General features: G+C 48.0%; 1 protein-coding gene across 1 annotated transcript; it reads left to right on the top strand.

The window, feature by feature from the left end:
- Nucleotides 1-378: 378 nt before the first annotated feature.
- Nucleotides 379-3,884, top strand: LOC123040970 (trehalose 6-phosphate phosphatase RA3). Its single transcript, XM_044463677.1, has 9 exons — nt 379-768; nt 875-1,015; nt 1,128-1,199; nt 1,652-1,747; nt 1,898-1,951; nt 2,162-2,411; nt 2,853-2,923; nt 3,032-3,124; nt 3,497-3,884. Exons 1-9 carry the CDS (start codon nt 523-525, stop codon nt 3,548-3,550), a joined length of 1,077 nt encoding a protein of 358 aa, XP_044319612.1. The 5' UTR covers nt 379-522; the 3' UTR covers nt 3,551-3,884.
- The last annotated feature ends 14,181 nt before the right edge of the window (nt 3,885-18,065 follow it).

The raw sequence follows: 18,065 nt of genomic DNA, 5'->3' as shown, positions 1-18,065 counted from the left end.
TGGTCATGCGATGTTTGTATTTCAAGATAAACATATCGTCTCACTGCAACTCTCGGAGTATACGTAATTCATGTGAAACACAATTAACATGAAACGTAAAATGCTTGGAATTACGTGGACATCCCATTTCTTCTTCTTTGTCCCGGGTACTCCCTTTCGAAATTACTCGTTCAAGAAATGAATGTATTTACATATATTTTAGTTGTAGATATATCCATTTTTAATTTTTTTTGTGACAAGTAATTCCGAATGGAGGAAGTATTTCCCAATCATCAAAATGTGTCACTTCCACATCAAAAATTCCAAGAGGTGGGCCAAGCCCTTACACGCTATATATAGAGCCGGAGTCCACCGCCCAAACCAGCAAACCAACTTCCTCTCCTTCCTCCGCTCCCACCGAACCATCCTCATCACAGCCTCTCCTTCTCTTCGTTCGCTGCTCCCGTCGTAGCCCACGCATCTTGTTGCTTTTCTCCAGGCGCTTCTTCAGTCTTCCTCCCTGTGTCGGTCCGCGATCTCGTCATGATGAACCACGCCACCTTTGCTGCCGAGGACGCGGTCACCGCCGTGACGGCGCCGGCGCAGCCGGGTCGCCATTTTGTGTCGCTCCCGCCGCGGAGGGCGCGCGACTGCAGGAAGGCCTCCCTGGGCCGCATGGACCTCGCCACCTCGGCGGTGCTGATGGCCGGGTCTCTGCTGGACTCGATGAAGGCCTCCTCGCCCCGCCACGCCATGTCCCCCGCCGGCGCCGACCACGAGGAGTGGATCGTAAGTTTCTTTCTTTCACATGCACCCATGGCTGCTGCTTGCTTTCTTTCTCACCCTCCCTCCCTCTCTTCAACCGATTATTGACGAATCTTTGCCTGGATCGCAGGAGAAGCACCCCTCAGCATTGGAGTGGTTCGAGGGCGTGCTCGCGGCGGCCGAGGGGAAGCAGATCGTCATGTTCCTCGACTACGACGGCACCCTTTCACCGATCGTCGAGGACCCCGACCGCGCCGTCATGACCGAGGAGGTCAGTCTCCTTCCTCCCTCGTTTCCTGTCCTGTGACGCCTTCTTGCGACGCGATCGAAGCAGAGCATGCTCTGTTCACCCATGTTCTTATTCTTCTCTTTGATTGACGCAGATGAGGGACGCGGTGAGGGGCGTCGCCCAGCATTTCCCGACCGCCATCGTGAGTGGGAGATGCAGAGACAAGGTATACATTCTTGGTTCCTTGCTGCTGCTGCTGCTGCATTTATTTTTTGTTGCTTTCTTGGTGCCGTAAAAGAAGCCGGTTCCTTGCGCCTCACACGACGATGGAGCCACCATGGCTCCACCAGCGTGCACCGTAAACGGAATCTTCCAGGTCTCCCCTTTGTAATATTTGGGCGTGATTTTCACCGCCCACGTGACATGGCATGCATGCCGCATTTGGTTGCGGGAGTGAACCTAGACGCTATACACACACCAGTACACGCATAGAGATAGAGCCATAGCAAGTGTTTTTATGAGCGTTTCCTCGCAGTACTACTTCCGCCCGCAGAAAGGCCGGGACCCTTTTGCTCATTCCTGTATGTTTTGCCTACGTACGAAAAAAAAAGATCGCTGTATTTGTATTCGTATATATTTGTATTTATGGTCATGTGTTGCGGTGCAAAATATACGCAGGTGTTCAACTTTGTGAAACTGGAGGAGCTGTACTATGCCGGGAGCCACGGCATGGACATCAAGGGCCCCACCAAAGTGTCTAACCACAAGGCAAAGGTTAGTTAGTCCACATCTCCCTTTCTCCGAATTTTCTTCTTGACTTATTCTCTTGCTTTCTCGACCATCAAGGGCCCTAATTTTTTGTTTGCTGTAATTAAGTCGCTTGCGAGCTGCGTGATTGAGTGGTTGTTCGGTTTGTCTACGCAGGCTGACGAGGTTCTGTGCCAGCCGGCGACCGAGTTCTTGCCTGTCATTCAGGAGGTAGGCATGCACGACCTGACCCTGTCTTTCACCAGTGAGAGATTAAATAAACTACGTACCTAAGAAATAATATTCCTAATCAACGAGTAGTAATCTTGGTGTACTTTTTTTCTCGCCATCAAGTCAACTGCTGCTACTAGTACACCTAGCTAGTACAATAGAATGTAAATGTTTTGCTGACAAGTGTGGCTCCGATCGATTAATTTGCAGGTGTATGAGACGCTGACCGCGAAGATGGAGTCCATCCCGGGGGCCATGGTGGAGAACAACAAGTTCTGCCTCTCGGTGCACTTCCGCTGCGTCGAGGAGGCGGAATGGGACGCTCTGGGCAGGGAGGTGAAGGCGGTGCTGGACGACTACCCGAAACTCTGCCTCACCAAGGGGAGAAAGGTCCTCGAGATCCGGCCCTTCATCAAGTGGAACAAAGGAAACGCCCTTAAGTTCTTGCTCAAGTCTCTCGGTGAGTTCTTCTTACACAACACATCAAGGTTGTTGTAACCGTGGCAGTTTCCTTAATGGAAATCGACGGCGCAGTCCGTTGTTCTGTTTAGAGAACACCGCCACGCCGCGCATAGCCTGCAAAGAAAACCACACATGATTGTCCTAGACGTGGCATTTTCTTTTCGAGAGAAACCACATATCATCATTAAACAATATACTCTGTACAAATACAAACGTACACAGAAACTCCACGAGACCAGCAAAAGGCCATATCCCTGGAAACTTTGCAAAAGGAGCCCGATAAATATTTAAAAAAAACCGTGGCGGTTTCTTTAATGGAAATAGACGGCACAACCCGTTGCTTAGAAGAAAAAAAAAAGAAACAACACATATAGTGCATGCATAAATGTTGATGCTACTTCCTAATAACATTAAGTTCTGGATGGTTATTTCTTTTCAGGTTATGCAGGGCGTGGCGACGTTTTCCCGATATATATTGGAGATGACCGCACAGACGAGGATGCGTTCAAGGTATAGCGCGTGCTTTACCTGTCCTCTTTTGCTCTATGATCGGATGAAAGAGCAAACTGACTCCTTTGACTACCCTTTACTTTTGCAAAAAAAAAAAAATCAAAATAGGTGCTGCGCAACATGGGACAAGGCATCGGGATCCTTGTGACCAAGTTTCCCAAGGACACTAGCGCATCGTACTCTCTGCGTGAGCCTGCTGAGGTAAAACACCTTTATATTTCTTTAAATAAAAAGTGATCCATGCATATGTATGGAATGTATAATAGCTTCATGCCTATTTTTGTGCAGTAATTTTATGCTTTCTAAAATTTGCACGGCTAGCTAGCTACTTAGCTACCTAAGGCAACTATTGTATATACTGTGGTCACTGTTGTTATAGTAGACCTATCAGTTAAGTTCATGTATATGTTCTCGAACAGCTTCCCGTAAAGTTGATTGTTAGGAGAAATAAAGCAATGAAATGTTACGCGTGACGCCTTATTTGTAGACTACAAGTTGTAGTCATGGGTTTTGAGTTTGACATGAAATTTGTTTTCATATGTGTAACCTGGCTTGGTCATATACATTGTGCAGGTAAAGGAGTTCATGCGCAAGCTAGTGAAGAGCAACGGGGTAAAGAAGGGTTAATTCATCAATCAACAACCTTCTAGCTCTAACTCAACATGAAGATCGAGCAGGCTATATAGCTTGTACATCAAGTCTAGCTTGTTTCCTTTTTGGACTTGGTGTTGTCTCTCCTTTCATCTAGTAGAACAATGCATGCATGCGTGTTAGGGTCGATGTAGAAGATCCAGATCGATCAATGACCCATGCTAGGCCTTGGCTCTGAAGGTTTCTATTACTGTATCCTTCTCTCAAGGTCTTGTAATTAGCCTTCCCTTAGCTATGACAGAAATGGTATTGACAAAGTAGCCCTCCTTTTTCTCGCCCTGCACTATAAAATTGTTCTATTGCTTGCTTCGTCGTTAGCTTGTTATGATGTGATCTCTGTTGAGAAGTTGTTAAAGATATTATTGTGTTAGGACATCTTCAACGTTAACAGGCAATTTTGCTCCGGCATCCGTCACTACAACAAAACATACTTTAAGTAACACAATGATGTAACAAATGACAAAACATGTTACAAGTAAAAATGCAGTAACATATCATTTGTGTTGCAAGGATATAAGATGTGTTACAGATAGTAACATGAAATTGTATGTCGGTACCTAGTGTTACAAATTCTTAGGGGAAAATCATATAATTTGATTAAGTACTTAATAGACGTCATCATTGTAACACATAGGAACAGTACAGGACACATAATTCAAGCGGCAGTAAAAATGTCACTTACAGGAACCGAACCAAAGGAGAAATGGCTCAACAGCACATGAGCTAACCATCAAGACAAGTAAACATTGGTCTTCAATAGCCAAACTCCTTGCTTTACTATGCATTTAGGAGGGTAGTTTGTGTCGGTGTAAAAACCGGCGGATCTCAGGTAGGGGGTCCCGATCTGTGCGTCTAAGGCTGATGGTAACAGGAGGCAAGGGACACGATATTTTACCCAGGTTCGGGCCCTCTCGATGGAGGTAAAATCCTACTTCCTGCTTGATTGATATTGATGATATGGGTATTACAAGAGTTGATCTACCATGAGATCGTAGAGGCTAAACCCTAGAAGCTAGCCTATGATGATTATGATTGTGATCGTCCCTCTAAGGACTAAACCCTCCGGTTTATATAGACACCGGAGGGGGCTAGGGTTTACATGGAGTCGGTTACAAAGAAGGAAATATAATATCCGGATCGCCAAGCTTGTCTTCCACGCAAAGGAGAGTCCCATCCGGACACAGGACGGAGTCTTGAGTCTTGTATCTTCACGGTCCAACAGTACGGCCAAAGTATATAGTCCGGCTGTCCGGATACCCCCTAATCCAGGACTCCCTCAGTAGCCCCTGAACCAGGCTTCAATGACGATGAGTCCGGCGCGCAGTTTTGTCTTCGGCATTGCAAGGCGGGTTCCATCTCCGAATACTCCATAGTCACTACCGAACACTGAGATCGTGTCCAGATCTGCAAGATGATCTTCACATACCACCGTTGAGAGAATGATATTTCACAAATGTAATCTGCTGACAACTTTAAACAAATTGACATGATACTACGGTCGGGTCATTATTCAAACCGTTTTCCCACAACCAGCCATAGAGCATATTGCGAGGCGGTTTCCTCGACACGTCTTGTCAAAGCAGAGATCATGTCCCCTTATCACGGGATTTCCATCAATATGGGTATGGGTAACCCAACCGTGCAATCAATCGTGGCGCTTGGGAAATAAGCGATTCTCAACAGGAAAGTGGGGAGGCGCACCGTTCTTGTCGCCTCTATAAAGGGATAAGGATTCCCCATTTTCACCCATGCCTTCTTCCTCCTCTGCTTATCCATTCTCACACCCTCGAGCTCCTGCGCCCTAGTTCACACTTCCTCCGCACAACCAAACATGTCCGGAGTAGGAGGCAAGTGGGTGGCCTCCATCGTGAAGGAGGAGCACATTGCAAAGCTCTGGGCGGCCGGATACTTGGCCGCAGACATCGCGCACCGGCTACCGGACGAAGGGCAGATCATTCCAACTCCGGAACCCCATGAGAGGGTCGTGTTTCTCGCCCACTTCATCCGTGGGCTGGGATTTCCACTTCATCCCTTTGTCCGCGGGCTCATGTTCTACTACGGGCTAGATTTCCATGATCTAGCCCCAAATTTTGTCCTCAACATCTCGGCATTTATCGTCGTGTGCGAGGCCTTCCTCCGCATCAAACCTCACTTCAGCTTGTGGCTATGAATCTTCTGCGTGAAGCCGAAGATCGTGAGTGGCCAGCAAGCGGAGTGTGGAGGCGCCATGGTGGGCAGGATGCCCAATGTTACCTGGCTCGACGGCTCCTTCGCAAAGACCGTGAAAGGGTGGCAATCGGGGTGGTTATACATCACCGAGCCACGCGACGCCAACTGGGCGGCGTCCCCCGAATTCCGATCCGAAATTCCCATGCGGCTCACCTCTTGGGAAAAGAAGGGCCTGGCCTGGGGCGAGCCTGCGGAGCTGAGCGGACTTCAAAACTGCATCAAGAACATGATGGACAAGAAAATCAAACTTGTCAACGTGGTCTAGGTCATGCTTGTCCGCCGGATTCTTCCGTGCCAAAGACGGGCATTTAATCTGTGGGAGTTCGTCCCGGCCGAACACCAGACGCTTCAAAAGCTCTACGGCATGACACACAAGGGCGCATGGAAGGCGTTATTCAAGGCCTCCGAAATACCTCCTCCCACATCCGAGGACCGCGGACTCCACGCCACGCGGCTCCCCCGTCCGGTGAGTTTTCTGACTACCACCGGATGCAGTTTTTCCCAATGTACTCATGGGGGAATCTTAAGTCATTGTGTGCATTTGATCAGGAGTATGTGGAGACGGCAGAGCGGATTGACTGTCCGGCTCCACTGCCAGAAGGTCCAGCAGATGCTCTCCTGATAGAGATGCTAGTCCCGGCGCCCTACAAGGAGCCGGAAAAGAAGGCCGAAAAGAAGGCCCTGGGGACCAGGAAGGGTCTCCGGCGTAAGGTCGTGCCGGACGCCTCATTCGAAGACGATGAGGCACACTCCTCCCCCGAAGGGGAGGAGGAAGAGGAAAGGGTCGCCCCATCCGGAGAGGATGAGGGGCCTAGGAAGGCGGCCCAGGGCACCGGGAAGGGTCCCCGGCGCAAGGCTGTCATACCCTCGTCATCCGAAGACGACGAGGCAGATTCCTCCCGCGGAGGCGGGGGGAAACACGAACAAACTCTGCCTCCCCGCACTTGGGAGGAGAAGAAGAGGAAAGCCGCCCCGGAGGGGGAGGCTAGGACACCCAGGAAGGGAAGGGCGTCCCTTCCGGATTACTCCATCACGGCCGCCTATAGCGAGGAGGAATGGCTGCCTAGGGGGAAGCCCCTAGTAAGATCGTAAGTATCCGCACTCTGTTGTACTTTAGTACGACTTTGCTTCATAGTCTGCTATAATGCCGAACACGTATATGCAGTCCGGCCAGGATCCATCCCGAGGTATCCTCTTCGGATGGGTCCTTGAGTGATTCGGCGATGAACTCGCTCCTGATGGCCACTACCCCTCGGCCTTTGGACGACACGGAGGTGTTGTCCCAAAGGTTCCCCGAGCAGGGGGAGGTGACTCTGGAGACACCCCAAGGCGAAATCCCAAACGCGGGGTATGCGGGGCGTAAGATCCCCGCGGATTGTGCCGACGAGAGCCGCAGCAAGCCGGGCTCCCAGCCGGACACTGTACCGGAACCTCCAATGGTTCCGGATTCGGGCAGGCGGCCCCTCTCTAAGGAGAGCGAGCCGTCCGTGCCGATGACTTCTGTTATGCCAGAGGCGTCGGATAGTCTGCTGGAAGCGCTTCGCGTCGCTTCCATGGACGAAGAGCACCGTACTCTTATGAGTGCGGTGATTCAGAAGGTTCTGTCTACCAAGAGCGGACTAACCGAAGCCTGCACCAGCCTCCTGACAGGCTTTGAGGTAAGTAATCAAAAATGTTTGAAAGTATCACCCGATAGGTAGTAGCCCCTGATACTCTGTTTGGTGTTCGAAACGAAAAGCCAAACGGAGGGTTGTAGGACCTTGAGAAGAGGTGTCTAGAGGGGGGGTGATTAGACACTTTGTACCAAAGTTGCAATTTTAAGGTTCTTTAAGTTTAAGTGGAGTTTAGGCACAATTTCAACATTCACAATACATTTGAAGCAAGCATGCAAAGAGTATATGAGCAGCGGAAAGTAAAGCATGCAACTTGCAAGAAAGTAAAGGGAAAGGTTTGGAGGATTCAAACGCAATTGGAGACACGGATGTTTTTGGCGTGGTTCCGATAGGTGGTGCTATCGTACATCCACGTTGATGGAGACTTCAACCCATGAAGGGTAACCGTTGCGCGAGTCCACAGAGGGCTCCACCCAAGAAGGGTCCACGAAGAAGCAACCTTGTCTATCCCACCATGGCCGTCGCCCACGAAGGACTTGCCTCACTAGCGGTAGATCTTCACGAAGTAGGCGATCTCCTTGCCCTTACAAACTCCTTGGTTCAACTCCACAATCTTGTCGGAGGCTCCCAAGTGACACCTAGCCAATCTAGGAGACACCACTCTCCAAGAAGTAACAAATGATGCGTTGATGATGAACTCCTTGCTCTTGTGCTTCAAATTATAGTCTCCCTAACACTCAACTCTCTCTCATAGGTTTTGGATCTGGTGGAAAGAAGATTTGAGTGGAAAGCAACTTGGGGAAGGCTAGAGATCAAGATTCATATGGTAGGAATGGAATATCTTGGCCTCAACACATGAGTAGGTAGTTCTCTCTCAGAAAATGTATGCTGGAAGTGTAGGTTTAGTCTGATGGCTCTCTCCACGAATGAAGAGGAGGTGGAGGGGTATATATAGCCTCCACACAAAATCTAACCGTTACACACAATTTGCCAAACTCGATGGGACCGAATCGTTAAACTCGGTCAGACCGATTCAGCAAATAATGTGACCATTAGGGTTTTCGGTGGGACCGAAATGCAACTCGGTAGGACCAATTCGGTTAGGGTTAGGGCATAACGTAATCTCGGTAAGACCGATTACACAAACTCGGTGGGACCGATTTTGGTAATGAGCTTCCCAGAGAGTTGGTCAGGCAGACTCGGTGGGACCGATTACTCAAACTCGGTGGGACCGATTTTGGTAATAAGTTTCCAGAGAGTTTGCATTGTAATCTCGGTAGTACCAATTGCTCAAACTCGGTGAGACCAATTTGATAATGGACATACACAGAGAGATTACAATCCCATCTCGGTGAGACCGAGATCCCTATCGGTAGAACTGATTTGCTTAGGGTTTGTGGCAGTGGCTATGACCTTTGGAATCGGTGGCGCCGAATAGGAAGAATCGGTGTGACCGATTTTGGCTTTAGGTTTAGGTCATTTGTGGAAGTGGGAAAGTAGATGAGGGTTTTGGAGCATATCACTAAGCACATGAAGCAAGAGGCTCATCAAGCAACACCTCATCCCTCCTTGATAGTATTGGCTTTTCCTATAGACTCAATGTGATCTTGGATCACTAAAATGTAAAATAAAGAGTCTTGAGCTTGAAGCTTGAGCCAATCCTTTGTCCTTAGCATCTTGAAGGAGTTCCCACATCCTTTAGTCCATGCCACTCCATTGTTGAACTTATCTGAAATATACTAGATAAAAGTGTTAGTCCAATAAGAGATATGTTGACATTAATTACCAAAACCACCTAGGGAGAACTTGTGCTTTCAAGGGTCGAATTTGATCCGTAGGAGTCTAATAGTAGGTGTGCATGTGAATAAGCAGGCGGTGCTGCTTGTCGCTGCTCCCCGCATGGCCGAGGTCGCCGGACTTAAACGGGACCTGGAGCAGGCACAGGGAGAGCTTGGCCGCATGAAGAGGCAGCTCGAAGAGAACAAAGGTGAGTGATACCCCATTCGCATATCATAAAGAATAGACAAAATTGGTGATTCTAACGAAAAAGCGTCGTGACTTTGTAATAGGGGCCACAACCGAAGTGGCGTCCCTGAAGAAAGCACTGTACGAGGCCGAAGACAAGGCGACCATGGAGCGCATTGAACGCGAAAAGCAGAATGCTAGGGTGGGCGAGGTACAGCAAGAGCTCCACGAGCTCGGCAAGAAGTTCGAGTCCTTGGAGCGTGACCTCAAGACGAAGGAGTCTGAGCTTGCAAAGGCCCTTGCGAGTGTGAAAGACGCCAAGGCCGAAGCCGAAAAGGCCCAGCAGGAAATCCAGGCGGCCAAGAAGATAGCGGCAGGTAAGACATTCTTTATGCAAAGCAAGCATGTGGAGGAGGCGTTTCTCTTACTTACCCAAATTCGGAGCTCTCCAGGGGCATTCGCAGATCTGCCACATAGCGTATCAGATGCCGCAGAGTTCTACCGTGTCGAGGAGGGGAGCTTGACGGAGAAGCTGTTCTGGTCCCAATATGCTGGAGCCGAACACCCGATGCCTCTGAGTGAACAATTGAAGCAATTGGTTGAACTCCATAGGGCTGCCGAAGTGGCTATGAAAGATTTCATAGTCCGGATGTGGCATGGTGAGCCCTTGCCTGCCAGCTACTTCGGCCTGATAAAGCGGATGGTAAATGCCTGTCCGTGGCTTGAGGTGATCAAGCGATCCGTTTGCATTGAGGGTGCCCGCCGGGCCTTTGCCCGTGCGAAGGTGCATTGGGGCAAGCTGGATGCGGAGAAGGTGGTGAAGGACGGGCCGCCGGAGGGTAAGGCGCATCACTGTCCCGAAAAATATTATGATGGCATTATGAAAGGCGCTCGTCTCGTGGCCGATGAATGTACCAAGGACACGATCCTTGAGTAAATGTACTTCTGTCGTTGTTGTAATATAAAGACGAAGTTACTTGCGCTATATAGCGCTTTTTGATTTAAAATATTACCTTCTGTGCGGCTGTTTATAAAATTGTGAAAGTAGGCCAGTCGTCGGCTTCCGCCCCCACATAACTAGTACCGGGGTGTTCCTAGAAAAACCCAGACACTCTTTATCCAAATTTTTGGTCCCCGAAGGAGGTGTTTGGCGCAGCGAACAAGGCAATCAGACTATGCGGCTTTATAACTATCACTTAGCCATAGAAGTCTACAATTTTAAATTTCGCGAAGCCCCTAGAATTTGGAATGCCGAATTGGGGCGCTATATACGCCTAAATCGGACGAAGCCGATTCCTCGCGTAAAGCGGAAACTATCTTTAAGGATATTAAGACCTCTCGAACAGCGACCAGCTCTCACCACATCATGCGGTCAGTTTTCGGCTTTCTCTACTGAGGTGCTTGTCCGGAAGAACCGGGACACAATCGCAATAGTTCTTCCTGTGCTACCTTAGCCGATATAACGGAACGTAAGGTACCAAAACAAGGGAGCCGGGCAAACCCAACTATTGACCCAAGACATGATTCGGAGCTGATGCATATAATGCTATAAGTTCGGGGTGCCGCACTGTTGAAAGTGTTCGGACTTGTCTTGCCGTATTGTGGGGCGCCATAAGAAGCCCCTGGCAAACTGAACGTACCAAGGTGTATGGATGCAATATTAAATAAATATTTATAGGAAAAATGTTCAAATAGGAATAATAAGCTGACGCTATATATTATCTCCCATTGATGAATAATACGTTTAAGCATATGTTTACAATGAATGCATTTAAGCAGAAGTAAATAGGACTATTTATGTCCTATCCAAGGGCGGACTGCATGTAGGTATATAAAACAGGTATAACTATCGTGAACAGATTCCACCTGGGTATTTCCTTTGTGCGCAAAGCCTGGTGCCTCCTTGGTTTTCTCTCCTGTGTAAGTCCGACACTCCGGCTCTTCTGAAGAGGCTGCCCGAAAGCAGTGTCCTGAAAGATAAAGGGGGGTTATTAAAGTATGTTGCGGTTATACCGCACTGTTGACTGAGTCACTGTTGCGCCTCCGCCTATGCCCATGGTATTTTCTGTGCGTAATTGTGTACGCGCGGTACAAATGCTGCTTTGATGGTGCTAGAGCAGAGGCCGGACTGCTAGTCGTGCTCTTGGCGTGCCTAGCGATCTTGTTGCAGGGTACTCCGGACTCGCTTGACGGTGTTCGGGGTTGTTGTCGCCGGATTGGTGGTTTGCCGGAGAAGGCCGCATTGTACTTCAGCCGCGAGGGCTGCAATATGCTCTTCTGTACGGAGAGAGCGGTCCATATTTCCGTTGACTATTATGACCCCGCGCGGTCATGTCATCTTGAGTTTGAGGTATGCATAGTGTGGTACCGCATTGAATCTAGCGAATGCGGTTCGTCCAAGTAGTGCGTGATAACCACTACGAAAAGGGACGATATCAAAGATTAACTCCTCGCTTCGGAAGTTATCTGGAGATCCGAAGACCACTTCCAGTGTTATGGAGCCCGTGCAATGGGCCTCTACTCCTGGAATTACACCTTTGAAAGTGGTTTTGGTGGGCTTGATCCTTGAGGGGTTGATGCCCATTTTGCGCACTGTGTCCTGATAAAGCAGGTTCAGGCTGCTGCCGCCATCCATAAGGACTCACGTGAGGTGGAATCCGTCGATGATTGGGTCTAGGACCAAGGCGGCTGAACCACCGTGACGGATGCTGGTAGGGTGATCCCTATGATCGAAGGTGATCGGACAGGCTGACCATGGGTTGAATTTTGGGGCGATTGGATCCATCGCATAGACGTCCCGTAGTGCTCGCTTCCATTCTCGTTTGGGAATATGGGTGGCGTAGATCATGTTGACCGTTTTCACCTGGGGAGGAAATTTCTTCTGTCCTCCTGTGTTCGGACGCCGGGGCTCCTCGTCATCATTGCTGTGCAGCCCCTTGTCCTTGTTTTCGGCATTTATTTTACCGGCCTGTTTGAACACCCAGCAGTCTCTGTTAGTGTGGTTTGCTGGCTTATCCGGCGTGCCGTGAATTTGGCATGAGCGTTCAAGTATGCGGTCCAGACTGGATGGTCCCGGATTGTTTCTTTTGAACGGCTTTTTCCGCTGACCGGATTTGGAGCCAATGAATCCGGCGTTGACTGCCGTGTCTTCAGTGTTGTCGCCGTTGTTCCGTCGCTTATGTCTGTTGTGCTGTGGCTTGCTATTATTGTTGCGGACATCTGAGATGCCTGAATTTATAGGCGTGGTGCTACTGCGGGCCAGCCAGCTGTCCTCGCCCGCGCAAAAACGGGTCATGAGTATCGTGAGGGCCGCCATGGACTTTGGTTTTTCCTGGCCGAGGTGTCGAGTGAGCCACTCATCACGGATATTATGCTTAAAGGCCGCCAAGGCTTCAGCGTCCGGATAGTCGACTATTTGGTTCTTTTTGTTAGGAACCGAGTCCAAAATTTCCTGGCTGACTCTTCGGGCTGTTGGGTAATGTGGCTCAGGTCATCGGCATCCGGTGGTCGCACATATGTGCCCTGGAAGTTGTCGAGGAACGCGTCCTCCAGGTTTTCCCAACTGCCAATGGAATTTGCCGGCAGGCTGTTTAGCCAATGTCGGGCCGGTCCTTTGAGTTTAAGGGGGAGATACTTGATGGCGTGTAGATCGTCTCCGCGGGCCATGTGAATGTGGAGAAGGAAATCTTCGATCCATACTGCGGGGTCTGTTGTGCCATCGTATGATTCGATGTTTACGGGTTTAAACCCTTCTGGGAATTCATGGTCCATCACTTCGTCAGTGAAGCGGAGAGGGTGTGCGGTGCCTCTATGCCGGGCTATGTGGCTACGCAGTTCGAATGAGTCTGGGTGGCTGTATTCGGCCCGGCCGGACTTGTTCATAGTGTATCCAGCGTGACGATCATCATCATGTGTTGGGGCGCGCCCCCGCGATCCATAGATCGATCTTGGCTGTCCTGCCTTGTTTTCCAGTATATCTTGCAGGTCCTGCCTATTGCCCTGGGCCGTAGTTTATTGGCGTGGGGGTGCGGGCTAGTATTCGGGCTGATATGTCATTTTATCCCGGCCACAAGGTGGCCGGTCAGCCATGTGGCGTTCGGGTCCGTATTCCTCAGCTGCCAGGACTTCGGTCCATCGGTCTGTGAGCATGTCTTGATCAGCTTGGAGCTGCTGCTGCTTCTTTTTCAGGCTCCACGCAGTGGTCATAAGCTGGCGCTTGAAGCGCTCCTGCTCCACGGGGTCCTCAGGCACGCCGAACTCGTCGTCGCCGAGGCTAATCTCGTCTTCAGAGGGGGGCATGTAGTTGTCCTCCTCCGGATATCCGTCCGTCGCTTGTTCGTCTGGGCTGACCTGCCCGTCTTCCTACTCGGCCTGCTCGAAGGCAGGCTGATCGGGGTTGTATTCATCTTCGGCACCATCCGGATTGTTTTTGTCTCCTGTGCCGGTATTGCTGTGGCGGGGCTTGGAGCGGCGCCGACGACGCCCATGCTTTGATCTCTTCCCTGAGGGGTTATCCTCCATTGCCTCATCGCCATTAGTTTCCTTCGGAGTGTCCACCATACATATATATCATATGAGGAGGTGGCTGTCCACCGTCCCGTGGGCGGTGGTTCCTGTTCTTCTTCTGCATCGTCGTCCATACCGTCGATGTCTTCGGAGTCGAAGTCAAGCATGTCGGTTAAATCATCGACCGTGGCAATGAAGTGGGTGGTGGGTGGGCAACGAATTCCTTTGTCGCCTGCTTCCCACTTGAGCCGGACATATTTCGGCTGAGAGTCTCCTAACAAAGAGAGGGATTTTAAAGAGTTCAGCATGTCGCCAAAGGGCGAGTGCTGGAAGATATCCGCAGAGGTGAACTCCATTACCGGAGCCCAACCAGATTCGGCGGGCTTGGAGGCCCGCGGACTGGAACCTACAACCGGATACGAGTCCGGGGGTCCAGTGTCACAGGCTTCCTTGGGGGTGAAGTCTGTGTTCGGCTCTACCGCCGACAGGTGTGCGGCCTCCGTGGCGAGGTCCATCCACCCGTCCTCGGGCGATGCAATCTGCTCCGGATTTAGATCCGGGGCTCCTACAGGAGCGATATCCCGAGCATTGTCCGACAGCAGGTCTAAGCGGTGCTCATCGTGACTGTCCGGCGCTCTTGGCGCAGGCCCGAATCCGTTGAAGATCAAATCTTCGCGGATATCGCCCGTGTAGTTCAAGTTTCCGAACCTGACCTGGTGGCCAGGGGCGTAGCTGTCGATCTTCTCCAGATGGCCAAGCGAGTTGGCCCGCAGTGCGAAGCCGCCGAACACAAAGATCTGTCCGGAGAGAAAAGTCTCACCCTGGACCATGTTGTTGTTGATGATTGAAGGAGCCATCAAGCCTTGCAGCGACGACACGGAGGAACTCTCAACGAAAGCACCAATGTCGGTGTCAAAACCGGCGGATCTCGGGTAGGGGGTCCCGATCTATGCGTCTAAGGCTGATGGTAACAGGAGGCGAGGGACACGATGTTTTACCCAGGTTCGGGCCCTCTCGATGGAGGTAAAACCCTACTTCCTGCTTGATTGATATTGATGATATGGGTATTACAAGAGTTGATCTACCTCGAGATCGTAGAGGCTAAACCCTAGAAGCTAGCCTATAATGATTATGATTATGATCGTCCCTCTAAGGACTAAACGCACCGGTTTATATAGACACCGGAGGGGGCTAGGTTTACATGGAGTCGATTACAAAGAAGGAAATATAATATCCGGATCGCCAAGCTTTTCTTCCACACAAAGGAGAGTCCCATCCGGACACGGGACGGAGTCTTGAATCTTGTATCTTCACGGTCCAATAGTCTGGCCAAAGTATATAGTCTGGCTGTCCGGATACCCCTTAATCCAGGACTCCCTCAGTTGGGCAATGCATTTTTTATCTACTAATGGGTCACTGGTCTAAAAGCAAAGCCGACCGAGTAGTTTGGCCCGGCCCTGTGCGGGGCCTGAAACCAAATAGCGCACCCCTCAACACCGCACGCGTGTTGGGCCAGCCCTGTGCGGGGCGTGGCGTCCTTTTTCATTTTTGTTTCCTGTTTTACCTTTTCACTTTAAAATGAAATCAAAATATGTTTAGGAAGCTTTGAACAATCATCGCAAAGTCAGAAAAGGGAATTCAAAAAAGTCACTAATATGAAAAAAGGGTTTGTGAATTTTAAAAAAGTTTGTTAATTCAAAACAATGTTCACATATTCCAAGAATATTCACCAATTTGCAAATAATGTTCGAAACTTGAAAAAATGTTTGTGGATTTAAGAAGATATCCCAAATCAAAAAATGTTCATGAATTGAAAAATATTAGGGAGTTCAACAAAATTTCATGACTTCCAAAACAAGTTCATGAATTCAAAAAATAATCATGAAGTTAAAAAAATGGTCATGAGTTCACAAAGTGTTCACAAATTTAAAAAAATGTTTGGGAGTTTAAAAAGTGCTTGACTTTTGAAAAATGTTCACGAATTTGAAAATATTGCCACAAACTTGAAAACAAATTGTGGATTCAAAAAGGTTTCTGAAAAAAAATGTTCACAAATTTAGAAAATATTTGTTAATACGAAAACAATTTGTTCATGAATTCAAAAAATAATCATGACGTTTGAAAACTGTTCCTGAGTTGGAAATGTGTTAACTATTTTCAAAGAGTATTTGGAAGGTTGAAAAATGCTTGTGCATTTTGAAAAATGTTTGCGAATTTGAAAATATTATTGAAAACTTGAAAAAGTGTTTGTAGATTAAAAAAACTTTCCAAGAACCAAAAATGTTCATAAATTTAGAAAATACTTTTGTGTTCGAAAAATTTATCACAGTTTACAAAAAATGTTCAAGAATTGGAAAAGTAATCATGAAGTTCAAAAAATATTTATGAGTTTGATAAGTGTTCGCTAATTTCGAAAAAAATCATGAGTTATATAATTTCTTGTTATTTTCTAAAAATATTCACAAATTTGAAAATATTGTTCAATACTGTCATAAAATGTTTCTAGATTAAAAAAGGTTTTATGAAATATTAAAAATGTTCATAATTTTAAAAAAAATGTGAGTTGAAAAATTATCACAACTTTAAAAAAAGTTTATGAATTCGAAAATTAATTATGAAGTTTAAAAAATATGCATGAGCTCGAATGGTGTTCACTAATTTCAAAAAATGTTCAGGAATTTCTAAAATGTTTATGAATTTGAAAACTTATCACTAATTTCCAAAAAATGTTTGTAATTTTCAAAAAAGTTGATCGATCCAACATCGGGGAAGAGCGTCTAGGAGTTGGATTTTGAAAGTCAGTTTCGATCCGCAGCCTTCTACCAAGCCTCCCTCGACACAATCCAAAAATAGGAGTTAGTCATGCTCCAACGAGGCGATGAAACCTATGTAAGAAAATATCATTGTGTTGATGGTTGTTAGTGTATGACCTTCTCTATAAGGTCAAGCGAAGGTCGTAATACCTACCATCTACTCATATTATGTTGCGACTACGTGTGTATCATTGTTTCTATGTACAATAATAACAAAATGTATCTCAAATTATATTTTAAAATAAATAAAAAAATTGTAGGACCTATGTACAATATTTGGTCAAATGCACAAGATATTTGAAAAAATAAATTGTTTGTGAGCGAAAAAAATCCGACTCTAAATTTTCTATGGTTTTTCAAGGTTCACTTAAGTGTTTTGTTTTTTATTAGAATATGTAAAGTTATAAAATTTGGAATTCCAATCAAATGTTGCACATATTATGTCATGTCAGGCCAACAGCCGCCCGTAACAGACAAAATATCAATGTGACAGGCGCGTTGTGAGCCCGGAAGGCAAAATTTACAGGTACATATGCCGTGTGTTTGAAATTTCGATCGACTTTTTACATGACACAAAAAAATTCGGTCGTTTTAACGACACATCAAGTGACAAGACCTACCCTATCCTGTCTCCCACTTCATGTGCCGCCGCTCCCATTGTCGCCGCCCCCGCATCCTCACTCTCCTACTCCTCCCCGAGGCTCCTGCATCATCGTCGGCCCGCAAGTTGCCGTCCACATCCGCCAAAGACGATGAGTCACCCTTCCCTCATAATAGCCCAACGCCGCCAATCTCTTCCTCATCGTTCTCAATAGACACAGCCTAGATCTCAAGAGATGGAGCACTGGTGATGCGTGTCTTGGCGAGGGAGGCGGCATCGTTGTCCTTTATCGAGGCCAAGAACTCATGGGGTTTCAGATATCTATAAGAGCTATGTGTAGTGGAACACAGCGAGTCCAAAATCATTTTTTGTCTTTTCCATCTGCTGCTGCATGCCTATTATCACATAGCTGCAGGCTTTCGGTATTTGCTTTTCTCCGATACTGGTGATGTTGGGCTTGTCCTTGGTTTGGCCGTGCTGTTTGGAGAAACAATGCAAGATCGTCGAAATATAGGGAGTAGGTCGCTGCTCCACCTCCGTTCCCGCGTTCACAACATGGATGTCAAGATGAGTCCGCACCTAAGCAACCACCCCTAGATGAGTATCTCTGTTCATTGTCCATTGTTTTTAATTTTTTATAGACGATATAAGAATAGGTGTAAGGGCATATTTCTCCCTATGTGGTTTTGGTGATTGATGACAGTGCATTTGCGGAGTAATCAGGTGCATTGAGCATTTCAGATATCTCATATCTAGGCACAAGA

The sequence above is a fragment of the Triticum aestivum genome, chromosome 2B (assembly GCF_018294505.1).
Source record: "Triticum aestivum cultivar Chinese Spring chromosome 2B, IWGSC CS RefSeq v2.1, whole genome shotgun sequence".
Taxonomy (NCBI): Eukaryota; Viridiplantae; Streptophyta; class Magnoliopsida; order Poales; family Poaceae; genus Triticum; species Triticum aestivum.
This window is presented reverse-complemented; position numbering and strand designations above follow the sequence as displayed.

Excerpts from the sequence above, each read along its gene's own strand:
- LOC123040970 (XM_044463677.1), top strand. The coding sequence starts at position 523 with ATGATGAACCACGCCACCTTTGCTGCCGAGGACGCGGTCACCGCCGTG. Across the intron at positions 2,412-2,852 it reads GTTCTTGCTCAAGTCTCTCG|GTTATGCAGGGCGTGGCGAC; the intron begins GTGAGTTCTTCT and ends ATTTCTTTTCAG. Across the intron at positions 2,924-3,031 it reads CAGACGAGGATGCGTTCAAG|GTGCTGCGCAACATGGGACA; the intron begins GTATAGCGCGTG and ends AAATCAAAATAG.